The following is a 24,037-nucleotide window of genomic DNA, read 5'->3' as shown; positions in this document are numbered from 1 at the left end:
ATCTTGATTCATTTGCTTGAGATCTGCCGAATTCCCCATAACGGCTCGTGAAAGAAGAAAAGCTTTCTCATGGGGCTGTGGTTTACGGCAGATGTTTTGGTGAATGACAGATAAACAGCTGATCATTACTGACCTGTTACAGCACAAGGGAAGCAGTGCTCTGTTTGTGAACACTGTTTCTGTTTATCATTGAACTATTTTTATTTATTTAAAACATCAGATTACCTACAAGAGCCCCCCGTGACGACATCAAATCCTGATTCGATCCGAATGACACTTGACTGGCCGATACCGATCCGATACAGTTTTATATAATGTATATCATATGTTATAGTCTATGGATATTACAGTAGATTTACCTTCTTTTTTATTTTATAAACATGCAAGAGGTTTTGGCTTTAGCTTTGAATTTTAATTAGAAAGTTTTTCCAGAAGCCGGTGTTAGCGGCAGAATAATGATAGTAAACAAACTAATTTATATCCTCCTGTGTGATGTGGATGTTGTTCTGGTATGATTGTATAGTTTCTGTGATTTTGTTGTGGCCTCTGAATTCTGTTTTGACATGTGTCTTGTAAACCCATGAGGGCACTCACTTATGTGCAAGACACAATAATAAGAATAAATCAAATCAGTAGCCTAGCTTAGCGATGGTGAATCTGTGGTCCTGGATCTGCAGCGGCTCCAGTCTGCAGGTACCACTGTGCTGTGATTAACCTGCAGTCTGGAGCCGCTGCAGATCCATGACCGTAGATCTTTCGTATCGGGCCTGTTCACAGTCATCAAATCCGACCCGATACTCTCAAAATGCCCGGATCGGCTACCGATACTGAATATCGGATCGGTACATCCCTAATTTCTAGAACGGAGTTGAGTATTGTGATACACTGCAAAACCATCCCATTTGTTAATTTACTTTTGTGTTTTATCTATTCATTATTATTAAATATCTAATGAGTTGTCGCAGCCCGGCGTTCTCGTCTCCTCTACAGCGTGATCTTGGTGATTTTGGCCGCTCCCATCTCGCCCTCAGTCCTCTCCACTTCAATCCTCACATCCCTCTTCACCTTCCCCCCCTCCTCTTCATCCTCCTCGTCCTCCTCCTCCAGCTGCAGGCTGCCGGACGAAAACCGCATCCTGGCCAGACCGGCCGCTGCAGCCGCCGCCCTGCCCGCCTTCCCCAGCGGGGGCGGCGCCAAATAATACGGGAAGAACACCTCCTGCTCCGTGTCGCTGTAGCTGCCGCCCGCCCCGCCGAACATGTACATGGACGCCGGTCTCTCCGGTAACGGCGACGCGTTCAGCGGCAGGTACGTGGGCCTGGACGGGCGGTTTAGGTGCGGGTAGTAGCCGAGCGGGCGGAACTCGGACGCCAGGTTGGTGCTGCGCGGGTACGTGAACTCGACGTCGGGCTGGCTGGCCACGCGGCGCGGCAGCCCGGGGAGGAAGCTGGAATCGTCGCTGTAGTGCCCCGCCTCCACGTGCCCGACGCCCAGGAACCGCCCCCCGTTGCTCCCCCCCGCCGGCGGGTAAACCCTCGGCAGCCCCGCGACGCCAGGCCGCAGGTGATTCCGCCTCTGCGTCGGCGAATCGTGCGCCAGCGGGTAAAGCGACTGGCGCCCGTCCATCGCGGGGTAGAAGTCCCGCCTCCTCTGCGCGGGCTGCGGGATCCGCTCCAGCGACGCCACGTAGTCGGAGAAGTACGGGTGGTGGGGCGCCTGGAGGGGGAAGGTGGGCAGGACCGGGTGATACTGGTAGGCGGGGTCGTTGGGGTACAGGAGGACCAATCCCTGAGGGGCGTCCGGGTGCGGCTGCGGGTTGGGGCGCCTCTTTGAGCGGTTGCCGTACACGCCGGCCAGTCGCTGGGCCTGGCGCAGCTGCCCCGCCCGCGCGAACTGCCTCGGGTCGTCGGCCGCGGAGGTGGAGGCGGAGCGCAGTTTCGGGGACGGGCTGGGGTGGAACGTCGGGGGCGTGAGGGGCGTGACCTGAGTGAAGGGGCGGAAAGGCTGCACTGCAAAAGAGACACATCTGGATAAGTAACAGTTACTGAAATACTTAAATAATTAAGAAGAAAACAAGGATGAAAATGAAGAGACAAAAACGGGACCAAAAAATGACTAAAATGTGACCAAAAAAATTATGAAAGTGACGAAAAAGTGATTTAAAAAAAAGTTATGAAAATGTGATAAAAAACCTAACGAAAAAATGACAAAGTGAAAAAAATTATGAATCAATTATAAAAATTTGATGAAAAAACATCACGAAAAAAACCCTGAAAAATTGGAAAAAAAATTACTAAAAAATAACAAAAATATGAAAAAAAAAATAATTGGACAAAAAAATTCCGAAAATGTGACGAAAACGTGACATAAAATATGAAGTGAAATACAAAGAAAAAAAACACGAAAATATGATATGACAAAAACATAACAAAAAAGTGACAAAAAATAATGAAAATTGGACAAAAAAGTGACAAAAAACATCACAAAAACATGATGAAAAAGTACCAAAAAAAAAAATGAAAAATTGGAGAAAAAAAATACTAAAAAATTACACAAATATGACAAAAAAATGATGAAAGTGACGAAAAAGTGATTAAAAAAAGTTTTGAAAATGTGATGAAAAATGTAACGAAAAAATGACAAAAAAGTGGGAGAAAAAATTAAAAAATTATAAAAATTTGACAAAAAAATTACAAAAATGTGACGAAAACGTGACATATAATATGACATTTGAAAAAATTATGAAAATGTGACAAAGCCATGAAAAAGTGACCAAAATACGAAGAAAAAACATGAAAATATGATGTAAATATGACAAAAACATAACAAAAAAGTGACAAAAAAATAATGAAATTTTGACGAAAAAGTGACAAAAAACATCACGAAAAAATGAAAGTTTAAAAAAAACTGAAAAATTGGGGGGGAAAATTACAAAAAAATTACCAAAATATGACACGAAAAATGACGAAAAAGGACAAAAATAAGACAAAAATATTACCAAAAAATTACGAAAAAGTGACAAAAACATGACAAAAATTTGCAGAAAAAATTATGAAAATGTGAAGAAAAATTTAGAAAAAAATTGACTTTGAAATTTGCTTTCAAATGAGGCATTGCTCTGGCCTATAGGATTTGGGTAAAGCTGAACTGGAGACGATGCACTCGGTTATGACGGGGGTTAAGAATATTTGACCTTAGTGAGATAAACTTATTTCCAGAAAACCCATTTCCAGCTTACGTTTTGCAGTGTGGGAGACCTCTGCGGACGAGTGGCTGCGTCGGGCCACCGCGCTTGGGTCGAACGCCGGGTCAAACGTGGCGTCGAAGGCGGCGAAGTCGTGGAGGTTGCGGCGCGACGGGTCCAGCTCGTTATCGCTCTGCACGGCCAGCACCCGAGACGAGGCCGGGAACGGGAACGAGTGCTCGAAAATCTGAGGAGACACGGGACGGAGGGAGACGACACACACGGACATTACAGGGTGTGCGTTAAAACTGTGTCATACACGGATCCTCGACGACGCCAAACTAAAGGCCTTAAAGGTCAAATCGATTCAAACTGATGTTGCTCTTCTATTTCTTTATCCATCAAAACCATCACCTCATTCCTTTATTTAATGGAAGGTTTGCAAATGTTCAGAAATGAAATAGACACATTTAAAAAATATAGTATTCAAAAGTCTGTCCTGCCAACGATGTCATTATTTAGACCAGGGGCCAAATATGACCCGCTAGGACAATTCCGTTGACCCGCCAGAGGGTGACCTAGGCTACTTTTGTGCAGCATCTGGTTAATACTAATGCTGCGTCCAAAATGGTCAGATTGCTAAGAGCTCTTATGCCAAGCCGGATGTGCGTCAGCGTCCGCCATGGCAAGTTGCTTCCGAATTGGTCTGTCAGTTAGGAAGGAGTTAGGAAAAGGAGCCTCGATGCTAACTATCATAGCCACTTTAGCATAGGGAACTCTGATGCTAACTAACCGGTGATTAGGAGCTATGTGCCATCCCACAAGCCACTGCGCCAAATCCCCCCACCCCCCTCGCCCCCACCCTCGAGTGATTCATGCGCAACCACTGTTGATTGACAGGAGCACATTTAATAATAACAATAATAATAATTAAAAATGAAGATTCTGCACAAGCCAAACTTTATAAAAGTGATAAATCCATGTTGTCGTCCCCACAGCTCAGTCACATGTCAGTGTTAAAGAGGAAACTCAGGAAACAGATTAAATGCTTTTGTTTTCATTTAGTAGAAACTTAAGCCACATGGATCATTTGCTACTGTAGCTTTATGAAACAGCTGTTGAAATAAAATAACACTAAAGGGAAATATTTGGATCATTTGGATTTATTTTTCTCCTTAAATGTCTTTGTTTGGACACTATGTTGTTGTTGGACACTGGACAGTAGGGGGCGACATGCACTTTTGTTTGGCCTGCACTCCACCAATAACTTTAAAGAAGAAGAAAAACAGCTGTTGGTGATGTCACTTCCCTTTCCCCTGTTTAAGGACGGACGGATTGTGCAAATGCTGCTGAAGCTCTAGTTCACTAACTGCATAGATCTAACAGTCGACCCCATGAAAGGTTAAGGAGTTAGTTGCTAGTGTTAGTGCTTAGAGGCTACAATTTGATGGTTTCAGACGCAGCCTAACTCTCTCCCATTCATTCTCAATGGTTAATATGGATGCAGTACACTTTTTGGCCACCAGCGTCAAATTGGGGGCGCTGTTTCACTCCTTCCGCAAAGTTTGAAGCATAAGTAGCTCTCTTCCGTTCTTATTGAGTAGAAGTAGCTCGCTGGGTGAAAAAGGTTGGAGACCCCTGGTGTAGATAGCCTCAAATGCAAGTATATACCCCCCCAAAAAATAACTATTTGCAGTTATATGTGTTTCACGTGTGACATTGCTGTGTTTGGCCCCTGATTTAGACTCTGGGAACCACTGAAGTGCTCTGTAAGCTGCTTTATGTGTAGTGGATGTTCTCACTTGTTTGGAGACGTCTGTGAGAAGGTCTGGAGAAGATCTGCACTGTCTGTCGTCATAGTCCGACTGGTAATACGTTCTGGAGGTGAAAAGGAAAATACAATTGGTAAAAATGATGACACCTTGACGTCTTGTGCCTTTAAATTACCTGTCGAAAGTTGCGATCTTCTTGTCTCCTGATCCCAGACACTCCAGCAGCTGCATCTGAGTCCGACCACTGAGGAAACAGAGATAATCCACAGACTTTTCATTTCAAATACAGACTTGAGCTGGAGTCGACCTACACTCCTGGGAGGATTAGTTTTCAGGTTGAGCCCAGTTAAGGGAAAAACTACTGAATAAGGACGTTCGACTTTATTAAGCAGATCATCATTTTCAAGCAATATAGGAAAGAAAAAGGATCTCTCTGCTGATAAGTGTGAAATAGTTGAATACCTTGGTCTAGGTATGAAAACCTTTGATATTTCATGAAAGATTAATCATCGTACTGTTAAAGGAATAGGCCACCGTTTTTACATACTGAGATATGTTCTTACCTTAGCTTTGACGAGTTCTTTAGGACCTGTCTGATCTTCACCCGTGCCTTCAGTCACGTAAACACAGCGCAGACGGCGTTAGCATTTAGCCTCTCCCTCTCTCCTCTATAGCTCCAAAACAGGTCAAGATAGAAGCTACCAAGCTCTTCCACGTTTGTGGGTTTTCTAAGTGGATAAAAGGGGGACTATATTGTAAGGCGTAATAATACCAGGAGTAATTTGGCATCCGCACAGTAAAGTGAAGATTACTGCGCGGATTTCGAACTACTCCTGGTATTATTACGCCTTACAATATAGTCCCCCCTTTTATCCGCTTAGAAAATCCACGTTGTTTAATTTTGTGTAATTATACTTTGTAGTGGAACACTTCACATAACCATATTTAAACAGGGAAAACGTGGAAGAGCTTGGTAGCTTCTATCTTGACCTGTTTTGGAGCTATAGAGGAGAGAGGGAGAGGCTAAATGCTAACGCCGTCTGCGCTGTGTTTACGTGACTGAAGGCACGGGTGAAGATCAGACAGGTCCTAAAGAACTCGTCAAAGCTAAGGTAAGAACATATCTCAGTATGGAAAAACGGTGGCCTGTTCCTTTAAGAGATTTGTGGCTGATTCAGACACACACAGGTTTGTGCAGATAAAGGCACAATGAGGACAGTTTCTGCCAGACAAATACATCAGATTAAGAGAACAGCTGCTACAAAGCTCTGGGAGGCTATTCTGACATCCAGCAAAGAAATCCAAGCAGAAACTCTCCAAAAACTCACAAGTTTAATGGATTTAAGAATTTTGAAGCTGCTCAAAGAAGGTCCTATGGTAAAATACAATTTGACCTGGTGTTTTTGATTGAAATAGCTTTTGATTTCCGTAAATATGCTGCAAATTTAACAAATCACCACTGTTAGTCCCACCTGTATCTGAAGCGGGAGCCCTTGCAGGACAGCAGCGTCTTGTGCACGGCCTCGGGTTCCTCCGGCAGCCTGAAGAAGGCGTGGTACTCCACACACATCTTCCAGAAGGCCTTGCACACGTCTCGACTGGCCATGGCGAACTCCAGCGTGTCCTTCACCGGGGCCTGAACACACCAGCCACAGCACAGCGGGTTTCATTAGGGTTTATCTCCGGGTAAAGCCGGGGGGGGGGGAGGTCGAGTCACGTACCCCGACCTTATCATGCAGCTTGATCAGGAAGTGCCGCCGCTTGAAGCTCAGTTTGCGGATCTTGGCCCAGTTGAAGGAATTGATTTTAGTGTTTCCCTAAAAGACAAATGAGACGATCAATGGAGGAGGAGGAAGAGAGTGATGAGAGATGTAGTAAGAGTAGGAGGATAGAGCAGTAGTAAGAGGAGTAGTGGGAGTATGAGTAGTCAGAGTAGGGTGACCGGACGTCTCAGCTTTGAAGCCTTTGTCCCCTTGGATTTTGGCAAAACCATTGATTGGCAGAGTGGGGGGGTCTGGACCTTTATTTTGAAATGTATGCACAAATATGACAATTTATGGATAATACTCTTCAATAGCTTCTACAGTTTTCAATGTAGTGGCACCAATTATTACATTAGCAACTTACTACAACCTTTATTTTTCAGGTCTGGACATTTATTTTGAAATGTGTGTCACAATATGAACATTTATGGATATTTCTCTTCAATAGCTTCTACAGCACGGGTAGGCAAGTTTACTTAGCGGAGGGCCGATTTTCTTTACTGTAAATAGACTGAGGGACGAAGGCGCTGATTATTACGATTATTAGCCCAAAGTGAAGCACAACACTGGAAAAATTACCATCTTAAATGAGATAAATGACTTAAAATGGCTTGAATTCATCAAATTCTATGTTGAATTTGAGTCGGAACAAAACAAATAATTGTTTTTCCCTTGAAATGACACAAAATTAAGAGAATAACTACTACTAGAGGTTCTATCTCATCTTAAACCAGACCAAATCTACTCAAACCTTAGATTTAATCTGTTAATTCAAGTAGATTTATATAATTTCTTCCATAAAACGATGATTCTTTTTCCAGTGCACTTCTTTCAAACGCCAGTGTTGTACATATTATATGACCTAATCGGGTGCATTGACAGTATTTCTACCTTTTTTCTTTCCCATTTAACTCTAACAATGTTAAAAGTACTCTCTGATTTGTGTAATAATGTTTCTCAAAATCATCTTGAGGGCCAGAGGTGCTGTGCTGGAGGGCCGGATTTGGCCCTCGGGCCTGACGTTGCCCACCCCTGTTCTGCAGTTTTCATGTAGTGACACTAAATTTACTCCAGTTACCAATTATTAAATTAGCAACTAACTACAACCTTTATTTTTTGGATCTGGAGATTTATTTGAACATTTACGCCAAAATATGACGATTCATGGATGACAAATGACGTACCTTTTAGAATGACAGTTGGTTGTTGTTAGCAGTAGCAGTTAGCTAAGTTACCGGGTTAGCCGCTACATCAAACACAAAGTTACCAAAGCGAATGAACCAATAACAAAAGTCTATGGTCCATTTAATCGACTTTAGACTTTTACAAACGATATTAATGTTGAAAATCTGGTCACCCTAAATAAGAGTGAGAGGAGCAGGAATAGAAAAAAGAGGAGTAAGAGTAGTGTGAAGTTAGAGTAATTAGAGTAGTTAGAGTATTGTAATAATAGGAGTAGAAGTAATTGTAGTAGTACCTGAAACACGAGTACTCCTGAGTACGTGATAACAGTAGTAGTAAAAGTACCTGAAACACGAGTACTCCTGAGTGTGTAATAACAGTAGTAGTAGTAGTAGTAAAAGTACCTGAAACACGAGTACTCCTGAGTGTGTGATAACAGTAGTAGTAGAAGTACCTGAAACACGAGTACTCCTGAGTGTGTGATAACAGTAGTAGTAGTAGTACCTGAAACACGAGTACTCCTGAGTGCGTGATAACAGTAGTAGTAGTAGTAAAAGTACCTGAAACACGAGTACTCCTGAGTGCGTGGTAAACAGTAGTAGTAGTAGTAAAAGTACCTGAAACACGAGTACTCCTGAGTGTGTGATAACAGTAGTAGTAAAAGTACCTGAAACACGAGTACTCCTGAGTGTGTGATAACAGTAGTAGTAAAAGTACCTGAAACACGAGTACTCCTGAGTGCGTGGTAAACAGTAGTAGTAGTAGTACCTGAAACACGAGTACTCCTGAGTGCGTGATAACAGTAGTAGTAAAAGTACCTGAAACACGAGTACTCCTGAGTGCGTGATAACAGTAGTAGTAAAAGTACCTGAAACACGAGTACTCCTGAGTGCGTGATAACAGTAGTAGTGGTAGTACCTGAAACACGAGTACTCCTGAGTACGTGATAACAGTAGTAGTAAAAGTACCTGAAACACGAGTACTCCTGAGTGTGTGATAACAGTAGTAGTAAAAGTACCTGAAACACGAGTACTCCTGAGTGTGTGATAACAGTTGTAGTAAAAGTACCTGAAACACGAGTACTCCTGAGTGCGTGATAACAGTTGTAGTAAAAGTACCTGAAACACGAGTACTCCTGAGTGCGTGATAACAGTAGTAGTAAAAGTACCTGAAACACGAGTACTCCTGAGTGCGTGATAACAGTAGTAGTGGTAGTACCTGAAACACGAGTACTCCTGAGTACGTGATAACAGTAGTAGTAAAAGTACCTGAAACACGAGTACTCCTGAGTGTGTGATAACAGTAGTAGTAAAAGTACCTGAAACACGAGTACTCCTGAGTACGTGATAACAGTAGTAGTGGTAGTACCTGAAACACGAGTACTCCTGAGTACGTGATAACAGTAGTAGTGGTAGTACCTGAAACACGAGTACTCCTGAGTGCGTGATAACAGTAGTAGTAAAAGTACCTGAAACACGAGTACTCCTGAGTGCGTGATAACAGTAGTAGTGGTAGTACCTGAAACACGAGTACTCCTGAGTACATGATAACAGTAGTAGTAAAAGTACCTGAAACACGAGTACTCCTGAGTGCGTGATAACAGTAGTAGTAGTAGTAATAAAAGTACCTGAAACACGAGTACTCCTGAGTGCGTGATAACAGTAGTAGTAAAAGTACCTGAAACACGAGTACTCCTGAGTGTGTGATAACAGTAGTAGTGGTAGTACCTGAAACACGAGTACTCCTGAGTGCGTGATAACAGTAGTAGTAAAAGTACCTGAAACACGAGTACTCCTGAGTGCGTGATAACAGTTGTAGTAAAAGTACCTGAAACACGAGTACTCCTGAGTGCGTGATAACAGTAGTAGTAAAAGTACCTGAAACACGAGTACTCCTGAGTGTGTGATAACAGTAGTAGTGGTAGTACCTGAAACACGAGTACTCCTGAGTGCGTGATAACAGTAGTAGTAAAAGTACCTGAAACACGAGTACTCCTGAGTGTGTGATAACAGTAGTAGTAAAAGTACCTGAAACACGAGTACTCCTGAGTGCGTGATAACAGTAGTAGTAGTAGTACCTGAAACACGAGTACTCCTGAGTGCGTGATAACAGTAGTAGTAGTAGTACCTGAAACACGAGTACTCCTGAGTGTGTGATAACAGTAGTAGTAGAAGTACCTGAAACACGAGTACTCCTGAGTGCGTGATAACAGTAGTAGTAGTAGTACCTGAAACACGAGTACTCCTGAGTGCGTGATAACAGTAGTAGTAGTAGTACCTGAAACACGAGTACTCCTGAGTGCGTGATAACAGTAGTAGTAGAAGTACCTGAAATACGAGTACTCCTGAGTGCGTGACGGCCAGGTTGAGCCTCAGCCCCTCCCCGTCGTGGGCCGCGTGGGGTCTGATCCCGTACATGTCCAGTTTTCGAGCCACTTCCAACAGATGAATATCCGACTCAGACGGAGTCGCTCCTCTGGAAGTTACACATGAAGGTTTTCGTTAAAGTGATAATCTGTCATTTAAATGTTTTACAAATGTAATAGATGTAATTTAACAGAATGTAAAAATACTTGTCCCTCCCTTTGCTGATCTCAGACACTAATCAGAATCTACTGGGCCGTCACTTTGACCAATGAGATGAGCTTAAACGAGGGGAGGGGGAGGAGCTTGATGATTTACTCCTGAAAATTCTGTGTCTCTCTTCTAATTTTGTAAACTAGGAGTGGCTCTCAGGTCCAGTCAGGAGGACACTGTTTACATTTGAAACCAATGATTAATTGAACTTTACTGATTGAGTAATATTATTAGTTATACTGTAGCTTACAAACATTTTAGTTATTAACCTCTTAACTCCCGCCTGAACCGAGGATCTTTTTCCTCACGTCATCAGATTTTTTTTCCATCATTTTTTTGTTGGGTATTGAACTCATTTTGTACGTTTTTTTTGTCATTTTATCGTCCATTTTTTGTCAATTTTTTATCATATTTTAGTCACTTTTTCGTCATTTTTTAAAATCAAATTTTTGTCTTTTTTTGTCACATTTTTGTCATTTTTTCTCGAATTTTTGCAACTTTTTCTTCATTTTTCGTCACTTTTTTAAATCAAATTTGTGTCATTTTTTCGTCACTTTTTTGTCCATGTTTTCTCACTTTTTTGTCACATTTTGTCAATTTTTTTGGCATTTTTTCGTCATTTTTTAAATCAAATTTTTTGTCATTTTTTCGTCATTTTTTAAATCAAATTTTTGTCATTTTTTGTCACATTTTTTGTCAATTTCTAGTGACAATGTTGCCACTTTTTCTTCAATTTTTCGTCAGTTTTTTGTCAATGTTTTCTCACTTCTTTGTCACATTTCCATCATTGTTTTCGTCTAAGTTCTGTTGCTATTTTCACAGCTTTTTTTCCAGAAGCTTTTGGACTGGGGTAAAACCAAACTGGAGAAAATGTGCTTGGTTCAGGTGGGAGTTAAGGGGTTAATGATACTGGACATGGGAATGTTTGTTTTGTCTGTACCTGTGTTTCTTGTGGAGCTTTATGATCTTATGGTCCAGATACTCCTGGTTGGGAACGTACTTCTTCATCTCCAAATGTTGTGCGTCGATCTCCTCGTCGTAGTCCCCAAGTTCTGCTGCAGAGAAACCGAACAACCAAAACCGAACATTACTCATCGTCTCACGGACCTGGCTCTGCACCGGCGACACTCACACTGCAGGATGTGGGACACCAGCAGGGCGGCGCTGTTGTCGTTACACGTCAGTCCGCCGTTCGACAAGTCGTGTCTGATCTGTAAGGCGAAGAGATACCTGCGGAGAGACGGGAGAGACGGGATGAGGCGGAGGAAGGGCAAAAAATCACACAGAAGGTTTGGTGCGTACCGCGTGAGGCCTCTCTTGAGCTGTCCGGGATCGGGAGGAAAGAACTTTACGATGAACCGGAAGAAGAGGTCACTTGTGTCTGAGGAGAGAAAAGGACAATATTGCAAGTTGAAGATCTGTGAGGTGAGACTAAAGGCTGAGGTTGTACAATTAACTCAATATCGAATTAACGCATGGAAAAAATACAATATCTGGCATCAATTCCAAATATCTGATACTAAACCGACACCTATTTTGAGCGTCACCATAAAAACACAACTTTCACCGACTAAATCTCAGTGAATATGGACAAGCTGCACCTCAATTAAATCTCTGGGAGCGACCTCTGTCTGTGGCCAAAGCGCTGACCCGGGTCTGATGTGACGTGAACAGACTCTGGCCCCTGATTGGCAACGAGAGAGTGGACAGTCCTGCTATTAACACGCAGGTCATACAGATTTACTATTTAATAACTGCTGTTCTAAAAGGGGATTTTGCTGGTATTAGCATGTATCTTAGCATGTATCTTCTGTTTTACTAACGCTTGGCTCCTCTGAATGATTCCATAACTCTCACCAGAGGGCAGTATTTGTCCACATTTGTTCTCATCGCGGCTCTAAAAACTTTTAATGACGATCTGTACAGCGTGCTCCTCCGTGGGGGCGCAGGCCACAACAAATGTGAGTGTGTGTGGTGGAAACAGAAGTGTGTACGGGGAAGAGTCGATATGTGGAACGATGGCGGCTCCGTCTCCTGCTACAGACGGTGTTCCTTTAAACCAGGTTTCACAACTTTCAGGAGGAAAACCATCACTTCACTGCAAGAAATGCCTACAAGCCTGACATTTTATGACTGTTTAAAAGGCTTTAAAACGAGTGTTTTTTGGATTAATGTCTGCTTTTACCATATACTAAAGGACAAAACTAATTTTATTTCAATAACAGAAAATAAAAAAATCAAGGACAGTTCCTTTAAAAGGCAAGAAGGTGGGAGGCGGACCGGCTACAAGCCTCCACAGAGCTCCAGAGCCTGTCCATCATACATTTAAAAGTTAAAAATATGACCCAGTTCCGCAATTTTTAGAAAAAAATTAACTATTTGGAGTCAGGTTTTAAAGCAGTGCTACAGAGGTGCAAAGTCTTCATAAGAACGCTGTGTACAAAGTGTCTTTAGAGTCGCCCCTGGCCACTAGGGGGTGGTATTACAGCAATGTCAGCTGGCTTGTTGCACAATGTGGCTACGCTAGTTCCTCTGAGCTGAAGTTGTGGGCGCTAGTACTTCCTGTTCGTGTTACTGCAGGTTAACGAGTTGCTGTACAGTGTAAATATTTCCGTAGAGGAGACGTCTATGTTTATAAGGATCTGTGAGTTTGTCTTGAAGCTAAAGGCTAACATTAATTTCATGCATTATATAATTTGAAATAGTGCATTCTTTATTTTTTTATAGCATGTTAGCCTTTAGCTTCAAGACAAACGATCTCTGAACTCGTTACATCAAGATTTGAACACAGAGTAAATGATCATCTACCACGAACTCACTGCCCACAACATAATCTTTAGAAAATATGATTATTATTCCAGGAAAAGAACACAGACAGGAAGTACTGGCTCTCACAACTTCAGGTCAGAGGAACTAGCATAGCCGTACCGTGCAGCAGAGGGGCTTTCCTCACCCAGCGAGCGCAAGGATGACGATCTACGATATTGACTTACATTTAATCTGTTTGGCCAGTGGCTTCATCAGCTCCAACCAAACCTGCAGAAAAAAACATCCTTAACTGAATATTCTGAACACGCTTTGCTTCTCAAATCTTATTTTGTATCTCACGTAATGGCCGCTGTGGTGTCTGAACTCCAGTCCGAAATACTCCTTCTCCAGCAGCTTCAGGTGACCACACACTTTGTTGAAGAAGTCGACGCCTAAAACTTTGTGCTGCAAGAAAAAAAAGGAACAGAGAGAAAGAGAGAGAACAGAGTGAAGAAGATAATTGCGTTGCGCCGAGACTCAAGCGGCTGGAAACCTCCGGAGACGGACTTCAAAATGTGGCGCGGATCATTCACATCGGCTTTGGAGGATTTAGGGAACGACTCTTTGAACTGGGATTTCGGATGTCACGCTGCTTAAGGAGGAAATTGTTTTAAGGTTTTTGTCTGCATGTGGATTTGTTGAAAGGAAATCTCCTTATTCTGACCTCAAAAGCGCCGAGGCCTCCATCAAGGCGCTGATGATGGAGGCCTAGACCAGGACTAAACCAGGAATCGTCTAAGTGATATATCTTGTTTTTCATGGGAGTGTTAAAGGGATATTTCAGGATTTTTGACATAGGGCCTCATTTCCTAGATATCCAGAGTGTTGCTGATTGCACCGTGGAGCAGGTCAGGGTCAGACTGTTTTTAATGCAGGCTAGCTGATACCATAGACATGCACTAGCCTTGCGCCATGAAACTCTTCAAATATAAGAACTGCCTGAATTTTAGAAAAAAATATCTCCGGAAATCAACAACACTCTGGAGTCCTATGCACTTAAAGGAGCTATATCATGCTATTTTAGCCATTCCAAAGTTAAGTATAGGCATTTATATGATATATTGTACCTCTACCACTATGGAGCACTCATTTTTGTGATAAATATAAGATAAATAAGTGTTTTCTGAAGGTATTTTTCGAACCCGGAAGACACAACGCTTCGATTCAGTTAACTCCGCCCCCTCTCTCCGCACATACAACTTTACCGTAATATAAATAAACAGCAATAAGTGAAGTTACTTCACGATGCAGTTATATGGAGTTGACATCTGCAACACAGCTTCATAAATGGCTAACACACAAGCTAATATGCTAACACACAAGCTAACCCGCGTTTGGATTGACTCACCCTCTGCTCCATCACTGTTTACAATGTGGGACTCGCGTTGGTTATAAAAGTTAATCCACTTTGATTCTGGCGAAGGTTCACCAAACATCCATCAGAGACAGTCACAGAAAAACAATGTTTTGGCTGATAGTCGCTGAATCCCGGAGAAAAAAACAGCTGAGTGGCCTCTTCCTGAAAAAGGTTGAATAAACTCGTCCTCGTAGCCAAACGCGCTTCTTTTTCTCCGTCCGTGACATTATCGTTAGTTAAGAATGAAGAACAGGTGTGTCAAGAGTAGGTAACGAGCTCCATCTTCACAGCTGCAGCGCAAACATGACTGATCTGTTCAGACGCGATGTGTTTGTTTTGGCCACAGCTGACCTGGAAGCACCTCGGGCACATCCTTTTTTCAATTATTTTTTTTCTTTTATTTTTTCTCTCTTTGTTTCTCTCTTACGACAGAAATAATGAAAACGCTGTTTTCCAAATTAAAATCCGTCCGTAAGCATAGAATTAAGACATTACATTACAGAAGTCGAGCACTTCCGTTCCGCTGTGACGACACAACTGAACACTCAGTCGTTCACCAGGAGAGGGCGGAGCCTCAGAGAGCAGGATTCAGGAGGATTACTGAGAGCTGTGTGAATGAAGCCACAAACCACTCTGGGGGTGTTTTTTATAAGGAAATAGCAAAACAACATGGCTAAAAGCTCCAAAAAGTCGATTTTGCATGATATAGGACCTTTAAATGGGATTTTGCTGAATATAACCTGCTGTAGAGCCAAAAACAAGGCTCTTTTTAAACATTGGATCACAAATAAATATTACATTCACTCTGGATTTTCTTTAGTAAGTCTTTTCTGACATGAATTACAACATTATTTTTCCATACACAATACACAGGGCTCATTTTAAATAAAAAAATCTTAATTTTGTCTGGAGAAATGGTGAGATATATTATTCCAATCGGTGTAAAACAGTTGTTGGAGTTTTATCTGTTGTTATTTTAACTGAGATTCAGATAAAGTTGCGTTTTAGTTGTTTGTGTCCAGTGGAAGTAGATTATTATTAACCCGGTTGTTACTATTTCGTCCGTGACACTAATTGTTTGCAGTACTTTTATACATGGAATGGAAGCAAATGAAAAACGATCTTGTTCCGGTTGAAAAGTTTTAATTTTTGGATTGAACTGCGGGCTAGCACTGGGTCGGAGTCACTAATACACACTAAAAGAATCACAAAGAAGAAGCTAACAGGCTAACGGGCAAAGCTAACTGCGGGCTAACGTCACTTAAACAGTATTTACAGCCAAGTTTGAGTGAAAAAAATGATCTCCATTGTGTAATTGGATGTACAATATCCCTCTGTCCCTTTGCCTTTTCTGTCAGTGTAGTATTTACTCTCACAGACAATTAATAAGTTAAAAAAAAACCGCAACACGCTACGACACCTAAGTAACTCTAGGGGCAAGAGTTACTTAGTTCTGTTAACTGTTTGTTAACAATTGCAAATTAAAATGTTCTAAATCCATCCACATCTTTCCACATCTATTGAAGCGCATTTCGTAATTAGACGTATACATACTGTACACAACAGGGGCAAGAGTTACTTAGTACACGCTGTTCTGCGAGTGTTTACCTTAGGGATGCACCGATACCGATACCAGTATTGGGCCGATACCACATGCTTGTACTGATACTCGTACTCATTCATGAGGTCCCGATACCAGAAACCGATACCATTTGACGCACCTACGAGGCGCAGCTCTCAGCTGAGGAGAGAAAATAGCAACAAACTGGAGAATTCTTTATTGTAAATACAATAATCCACGTAGAGCTGACTTTATTACAGACTGCGCTCTCTAAATCAGAGTCTGTGCTGGATTTAACCAGAGCTAAATGTTGTTAGTGCTGCAGCGTCTGCAGTGTTTACAACATACAGGCTAATGTTGCTAACTCATGGCTAGCAGTTTTGGCCATTCTGACGCCGTTTTATGCCCAGGGGTTTATTCATCTGAAAAACTAACCCAGCGACTAAAAAGTCCTCAGAAAATCCAAATTAAAGAGATACAGCATGTTTATATTGAGCCAAAATGAGCTGCAGCAGAACAATGAAAACGCTGAAGCTTCTCGCTAAGTTACTACAAACACATGAGAAAATCTACACGAAGCTGAAGTAAAGACAAAAAGAGACCATTTAAGTAACATCTCAATACTACTGTTAAGTAAAAATACATACATGAAATTGAGGAGCTTTTGGACATGAGCTTTTCTGTCAATGATGGAGAGTGCAATAAAAATTAAACATTATATTGAGTAAAAATAAAATAAATAAATAAATGGCATCAGCACAATTCTAATATACCGGCTCTTAAATGTGTCGCCTACTTTACTTAAGGAAATGTACATGAGTAAATTAACTAATTACAAACCAATCGGCTGTGAAAAAACTAAGAATGTTGAAGAAAATGCCTTGTACTCGTATTGGTATTCGGTATCGTTCTTAAATCAAAGTACTCGTATCGGTTTTAGAAAAAGTGGTATCGGTGCATCCCTAGTTTACATGTTACGGCCAATACAAATATGATAAAACGTAATTGTTTGGGTGGCATTACTTTAAGCAGACACGGTTTACTCATTCTTGTGATTTTAATAAAGATCAGACCACATTTTATGACCAAAGTAGGCAGAAATGTAAGGATTCAAATACTCTTTCCTCCCACTGTTTGAATTTTTGCAGTGAGAGTAACCAGGCCGCGTTTGATTTTCTAAAACTAAAGTACAAAGTAAAGCCAAAGCGTGAGGACCCCCTGAGCGGCCTGTCTCCTGTTCGTCTTTAGTAATTACCCACATTGCTGCGCTCGCATGTGTTTAACGCCTCTTTTGGAGTTCTCCAGAGGCGCGAGGGCAGCAGCTGAGGGCCATTATGTCAGAAAACCTGTGATTATGGGAAACAAACTCCAGACAAATCATCGACAATTAGCGCGAAACCGCTGCTGGATCCGGTTCAAGAGGGGAAGAGACGAACCCGCGCCAGAGTTCATTTAGTTCTGCTCACAAAACGTAGAAAATAAACTAGTGGATGCCGACTAACTTTCAAAGACTATAGTGAAAAGTGAATTTGTCCATGTGTTTTGCTCATTCTTAACACCCCAGACCAGGAGGTGGCGCTGTGCAGAGGTAGATGGAGGTAAACATTTTTAAACTGTTGCCGTGCCGACCATGTGAAACTTTCCCTCTATCTATGTCATTAACTTAAATAAGCTTTCTTCATTAAACTGCAGCTTCACTGGTTATTACTTACAACAGATACGTCGTAATTCGGGCGTTCTGCTCTCCCAAAGTTTCATCCACTGAGCGGCGCTGTGATCGTAGCCTAGCGCACTTCCTGTTGCTATTAAACAGCATTCAGACTGACTTTTCGGTTCTGTTTTATTGCCTTAATGGTTTGTGCAGCCCTGTGAGGCGACTCCTGTTGTGATATTGGGCTTTACAAAACCACTGATTGATTGAGACGTCAGGGGCGAGTGATTTTGAATGTGTTTTAAAGCGTAGGAAGGAGCTCTTGACTGAAAAAGAACTGCTGTTTTAGTTCTTACTAGTCCCTCTTTGTTACTGCCATGTCCTATGGATCTTCAACTATAGCTATACACACGATCTACTCTCCCTAGTATTTAAAGAGGGGGTATTATGCTTTTTTCAGTCACACAGCACCAGTCTATATCACACTACAATGATGACCAAACCTTCTGTTGGTCTGTAAATGCAGTAAATTAGAATAACTGCCTTGTATAAAATGTCTCTCTCAAAATGGCTGTAGTGAATGTCTTGAAATAGGCCTCTGTCTCTTTAAGAACCTCTGAGCCTTTCAGACACGCCCCCTCCACACGCTGTCTGTGGCATCAGTGGGGAGGGGGTTCTGCTGAGGAGCAGTGGTTGGTTACTCGGCTGGTGACGAAAGCTCGGAGGCGTCTCCAGGAGGTGGGGGCATTCCTAGGAGGACTCAGGCAAACCTATCCCTAAAATGGCCGCCATCAGAGTTTTTACAGATGACTCAAAAATACGTGAATGTGCCAAGGCAACACTTCAGGCATGTTTTTAATGAGGGAATGACATAATAACATGATGTAAAGCTTGAAAAAGTCGATTTTGCATAATACCCCCCCTTTAAGCTCATATCCAGCCCATATGTCCGAATAAAGGACGATTATTTGTGCCAGTGGACAATGGTGATTCCAGGTTAGCCCCGTTAGCTGGTTACAATCGCTAACTGCTCATTGTTGATGAAAGGTCCGCGATAAACCACAAATGCATCAAGCCCAGCTCAGTGTGTGATCATCTCAAAGGCTGCTTTATATAGTTACTGCTTTATTGATGTTATTAGTGCATTAGACTTGCTAAGCAGCTAGTTAGCGCCGGGCGAGCGGTTAGCTGCTAACCGTTAGCTATGGACTTATTTACATGGCTGATGTTGTTGAAAACACAGACACGATAAAGTTGTATTGGGCAGAGAGATAATCAGAGGCTGTCCCGGCTCTAGTTGTTTTGTTCCATCAGCATTTGTATCTTTATCTTAGAGTCCAAACAGACTCAAAATCAACATAAATGACCTTTATTCAAGCAATTTTACGTAATTTATCTAATTTAAGATGGTCATGTTTCCAGTGTGGTGCTTTGCTTCGGCCCTCGGTCTTTTTACAATGAAAAAATTGTCCCTCCATTAAGAAAACTTGCCTATCCCTGCTCTACAGTGTTGACAATGGGAAGGCGTGTCGATCATATAACTTAGTCTAAAGCACCACAGTGTTGTAGAAAGACGGACAAATCAAGGTCGTCAGGATATGGAGTCGCTTTCAGAGTCACAATCCAAAGAGTTTCCCTTTAAGATTGAAGAGAAATTCCTTATTTTAAACGATTTCCAGTACTCCCAAACTGGAGCAGCTTTTATGTGGTTTCTATACGTCCGCTCTGACTCTGGCCTCCAGCTCTTTACATCGAGGTCAGGCCTTTCTCTTAAGACGGTTTCATCCACAAACCAAGTAACATCTGATCCACCGACTCCAGCTGCTTTATTTCAACAGCACAGTTTAGCCTCTTGTTCATATTCAGGTTATTGTTTTAGGACAATTTACTGTTAAAGTGTAGTGGAGGATGAAAAGACATTGGGCTGGGCGATATATCGATGTTTAAGATATATCGATTTATTTTTAAATGAGATATGGAATCAGACCATATCGCATATATCGGGTTATTTCAAATTCAGATAAGATATTAAGTTAACAAAAAGAAACGGCTAATCTCAAGTTTATCTTAAACTGAGCACTATATTTTGTCGCTGCCCTCAGAAAAAGATTGCCCTATTTTATTTTCTAGGCCAGCCATTCCCAAAGTCCGTGACATCGTGGACCCCTTATTGATCAGAAAATCTCACGGGCCCCTTAAATCATAATAGTTTACTCAATTCAAAGGAATGTTTTAAAATTTTACAGCTTAAATGACATTAAAAGTAACATATAGCAATGGCAGTAGGATATAAACTGGTTTTACTGGTGTATTTGTCCAGATAAATGTATTTTTCCATTCAAAATGAACTTTTTTCAATGTACTTGTTTTTGCAGACAAAAACTGTAGTGCTTCTGAGGCCCCCCAGGGGGCCCCGGACCCCATTTTGGGAACCACTGTTCTCGGCTATTTTTATTTAAATGTGCATCTTACGGAACTTTGATATACAGTGGTTATGTTTACAATCATTTTATATTGAGTTTTCAATAACTATTCGTATTTGACTTTGACTTTCATTTCACAGCTCTCACTTTGCGGAAAATATATCTGGATATATATCGTATATCGATATTCAACCAAAATATATAGGGATATGACTTTTAGTCCATATCGCCCAGTCCTAAAAAGACAGCAAAAAAAGCATCATAAGAGCAACAAAAATGAAAAAAAAACAAAAAAACACGCAATAAAAAGCAACTAAAACACAGCAAAACAGGCGACAAATAAGTGATGAAAAAGCATAAAAATTTTTTCAAAAAAGCAACAAAAAGTGATGAAAAAGTATTAAAAAAGAGCAACAAAAAAGCAACAAAAAAGCGATGGAAAAAGCAACAAAAAAAAATACAAAAAAGCATTAAATTATGAAAAGGCATCCAAAGGTCAACAAAAAAGCAACAAAAATACGATGACAAAGTGACAGCACAAGTAAAAATCTCAGGTTAGTTTTTAGGCCAAAACCGTTTCCGAAACACTCATTAAACACCATTACATCATCTCAAATCTCCCTCCAAAAGAGTTCCCGGATCCTTTACCCGGAAACACTGACGAGTGGGGGATCGATGAAGCACCATCGCTAATCTGGAAATGTGTAAAATTGTCCGGAAATGAGCAGAAAGTCATTTAAAGAAATCTGTCCAATAGTTAAGGCAGATTTCCTCTATGTTTGTGTTTTCGAAGAAGAGAAAATGGGGTAATGCGCCCCATAAGAAACAATGAAAACATTTAAATGTACGTTTTTTAAGAGTTTTTCCATGTTTATTGTCGGTTATGGGTTTGGTAGAGACAAGCAAATAAAAATTAATATTACATTAAATTATTTGGGGGTTTGTGTCATAATGTGCATGTAATTGGAAATGCAGGAAAAATGTAAATGTGATTTTTTGTGTGTGTAAATTTCACTTTTTGGAGACCAGCATCTTAAAAACCATATATTCTAAGATGCAAACAAATAGAAAGTGTCCAAAAAGTGTGTAAATAGAAACATGTTGTATGAATATCATACTGTTTTACATAAAAATGTCTCATCTCACCCCACTCTCCCCTAATGATTGCACTTACTTCATCTTCATTCAGAGCAGAACCCTATGTCTGACACATTTGCTGTGACATCATCTGCACACCCTACAGTGAAATCTAAAGCACCTCTAACTTCCCTGTTAAACCAAAGACTAAAAGATCTGAGTCCAAAGTCTCACCTCGACCTCAAACGTGCGCTCGCTGTCGTCCAGGAAGATGACCCTGAGCCGGAGCTTCTGCTCGCGCTGCGCCCGGGACGAGGCTCCGATCCTGGGCAGCGTCCGGCAGCGCAGCCCCAGGTCCTCCATGGGGTCCAGAGCTCAGCTGAAGAGGAGCGCCATGTCCGCTCTCTCCCTCTGCTCCTGTCACTACTGCGAGGCTGCGTACTGCTGCGTGTACCGGTGTGTACTTTTGTGTACTTCGGTGTACTGCGCGCGCGGGTGTGTGCGCGGTGCGTTTGGGTGCACTCAGGAGGAGAGGCGGTTTCTTCCAGTGGATGAGCCTCAATAAGAGACTAACACACTGCCCTGGATGTTACTGTACGGGCTATAACAGGCCAGTACATTATGAACACAAGGATATTGTTACATGTTCATTGATTTTCACACAGAATTCAAAAATGTGCCAGAATTTGGGTAATACTAAACTTGAGAAAATGTGCTCGGTTCGGTTTTTTTTTTTTTTTTTTTTTTTTTTTTTCATAGGATATAATTTCCCAGTTATCCAGAGTGCTGTTGACTTCTGTTGACTTTTTTTTATTTTTTTATTTTTATTCATGCAGTCCTTATATTTGAAGAGTTTGTGATGCTAGGCTAATGCTAGGCTAGTACTAGGCTAGCGCATGTCTATCGTAAGAGGTAGCCTGCATTAAAAACAGTCTGACCCACTCCACAGTGCACCTGAGGCAAATCACTTATAACACCAGACTAAGCATATAAATGTCTGTGTCGATATTATAATGGTTGAAATATAACTGACTTTGCATCACGTGAATTACCGCAGTTTGAGGGTCTATTTTCTCGCAGATCACTCCGCCGCGGCGTAGCCTTCAACCGCGAAGCCGTTGCTGCTCAAACGTAAGTTCTTTTAAATACAAAATGGTTAAAATTATTCTATCGACACATACATTTATATTGTTAGTCTGGTGTTATAAGTGATTTGCCTCCGGTGCACAGTGCTTGGGTCAGACTGTTTTTAATGCAGGCTACTAGTTACCGTAGACATGCGCTAGCCTAGCACTAGCATAGCACTAGCCTAGCATAGCTCCAGAAATAAACAACACTCTATATAACTAGGAAATGAGGCACTATGTCAAAAATCCTGAAATATCGCTTTAAAAAAAACAAGATTAATACTCTCAATTCATGTAATTTAAACCCACACTTGATATTTAGTTTTTCTAGTTCTAGTTTACACAATGTTTTGCTCAAAAGTTGCCCGTTGTGTCCAAATTAAAATGAAATATGTTCAGATTTATTTGCTGAATTGACATCAAGTGTATTATGTTTCTAGGGCTGGGTCCTCCTGTTGCATTTTTCCGATATAAGTACTTTAACAATACTTGGTTTAAGATACTGATTCCCAAACTACTAATACTTTTTCCGATACATACTGTATTGTAAAATGTTTGGGTCGACAACCTCAAAACAGAGCCATCCATCCATAATAATAACGTAGTAATACCAGTTCGACATCCACACAGTAATATCTTCCCTTTACTGTGCAGGCGCCGAAGTACTCCTGGTATTATTATGCCTTGCAATATAGCCCCCCTTTTTATCCGTTTAGAAAATCCACATTGTTTAATTTTGTGTAATTCTACTTTTGTAGTGGTGGAGAGGAGAGAGGGAGAGGCTAAATGCTAACGCCATCTGTGCCTGTGTTTACGCGACTGAGGGCACACGTGAAGACCAGACAGACAGGTACACATGAACTCGTCTAAGCTCAGGTAAGAACATATCTCAGTATGTAAAAACTGTGGCCTATTCCTTTAGCACTGTTTTATAAAAGTGAATGTACCTGTAGGCCACTGTTCTCTTGGAATATCTGACCGCGTACGAAGACAAAAGTATTTCCAGTGGTGATTTTGCTTCTAATAGGCTTGGAACAGCTGCGGCTTACAAACCAGTGTGGCCTATGTATGTAAAAAAACAAAAAAAGCTCTATCAATTTTGTTTGTGCACCTTTTATTCAAGTGTGTTAAAATGCTTATTATAGTCAACAGTTTGTGCGTTTACCTACTCTTGGGAATAAGTCTTTATTGGCCTTAAACTATAGTCATTAGTCGACCTAAATTAGTTTTAAATATTAGATATAAGTAAAGGTCTGTGTCCAAAGATGAAAACAAAAGCTAAATGAGTCTATCATGATCATGGACTGTACCTGGGGGCGGGGCCTGTTTTTAGTCAAAAGATTCAGGCTTTAGTTGATCTTAATACATGAACATTTGAAGAAAAACATATGGAGTCGAAGCCATCCCTTTAGCGTGTGCGTCTGTGTGCTTGTTTGTCAGCGCGTGTGTGTGTGTGTGTGTGTGTGTGTGTGTGTGTGTTGTGTGCGCGGCGAGCAGGAGAATAGTGTAGATTTCACGGTGGCTGGATGCTTTTAGAGACGTGACTGGGGAAGTGG

At 41.4% G+C, this 24,037-nt stretch overlaps 1 protein-coding gene across 1 annotated transcript; it reads right to left on the bottom strand.

Annotated features, from left to right (window-relative positions):
• Positions 1-903: 903 nt before the first annotated feature.
• LOC306980489 (FERM domain-containing protein 7-like) lies at positions 904-21,786 on the bottom strand. Its single transcript, XM_079579895.1, has 13 exons — positions 21,589-21,786; positions 13,586-13,690; positions 13,471-13,513; positions 11,780-11,858; positions 11,610-11,707; positions 11,418-11,532; positions 10,229-10,376; positions 6,678-6,773; positions 6,429-6,592; positions 5,132-5,200; positions 4,987-5,062; positions 3,239-3,431; positions 904-2,009 (listed from the first exon to the last, which is right to left on the bottom strand). The coding sequence occupies exons 1-13, from the start codon at positions 21,715-21,717 to the stop codon at positions 985-987; spliced, it is 2,340 nt and encodes a 779-aa protein (XP_079436021.1). The 5' UTR covers positions 21,718-21,786; the 3' UTR covers positions 904-984.
• Positions 21,787-24,037: the final 2,251 nt, after the last annotated feature.

Source organism: Gobius niger (assembly GCF_951799975.1).
Source record: "Gobius niger genome assembly, chromosome: 21".
Classification (NCBI taxonomy): domain Eukaryota; kingdom Metazoa; phylum Chordata; class Actinopteri; order Gobiiformes; family Gobiidae; genus Gobius; species Gobius niger.
Note: the sequence above shows the minus strand (reverse complement) of the source record. Positions and strands in the feature narration are given on the sequence as shown.

Excerpts from the sequence above, each read along its gene's own strand:
- LOC306980489 (XM_079579895.1), bottom strand. The coding sequence starts at position 21,717 with ATGGAGGACCTGGGGCTGCGCTGCCGGACGCTGCCCAGGATCGGAGCC. Across the intron at positions 11,708-11,779 it reads CTCAAGAGAGGCCTCACGCG|GTATCTCTTCGCCTTACAGA; the intron begins GTACGCACCAAA and ends GTCTCTCCGCAG. Across the intron at positions 5,201-6,428 it reads GGCTCCCGCTTCAGATACAG|TGGTCGGACTCAGATGCAGC; the intron begins GTGGGACTAACA and ends CTGTTTCCTCAG.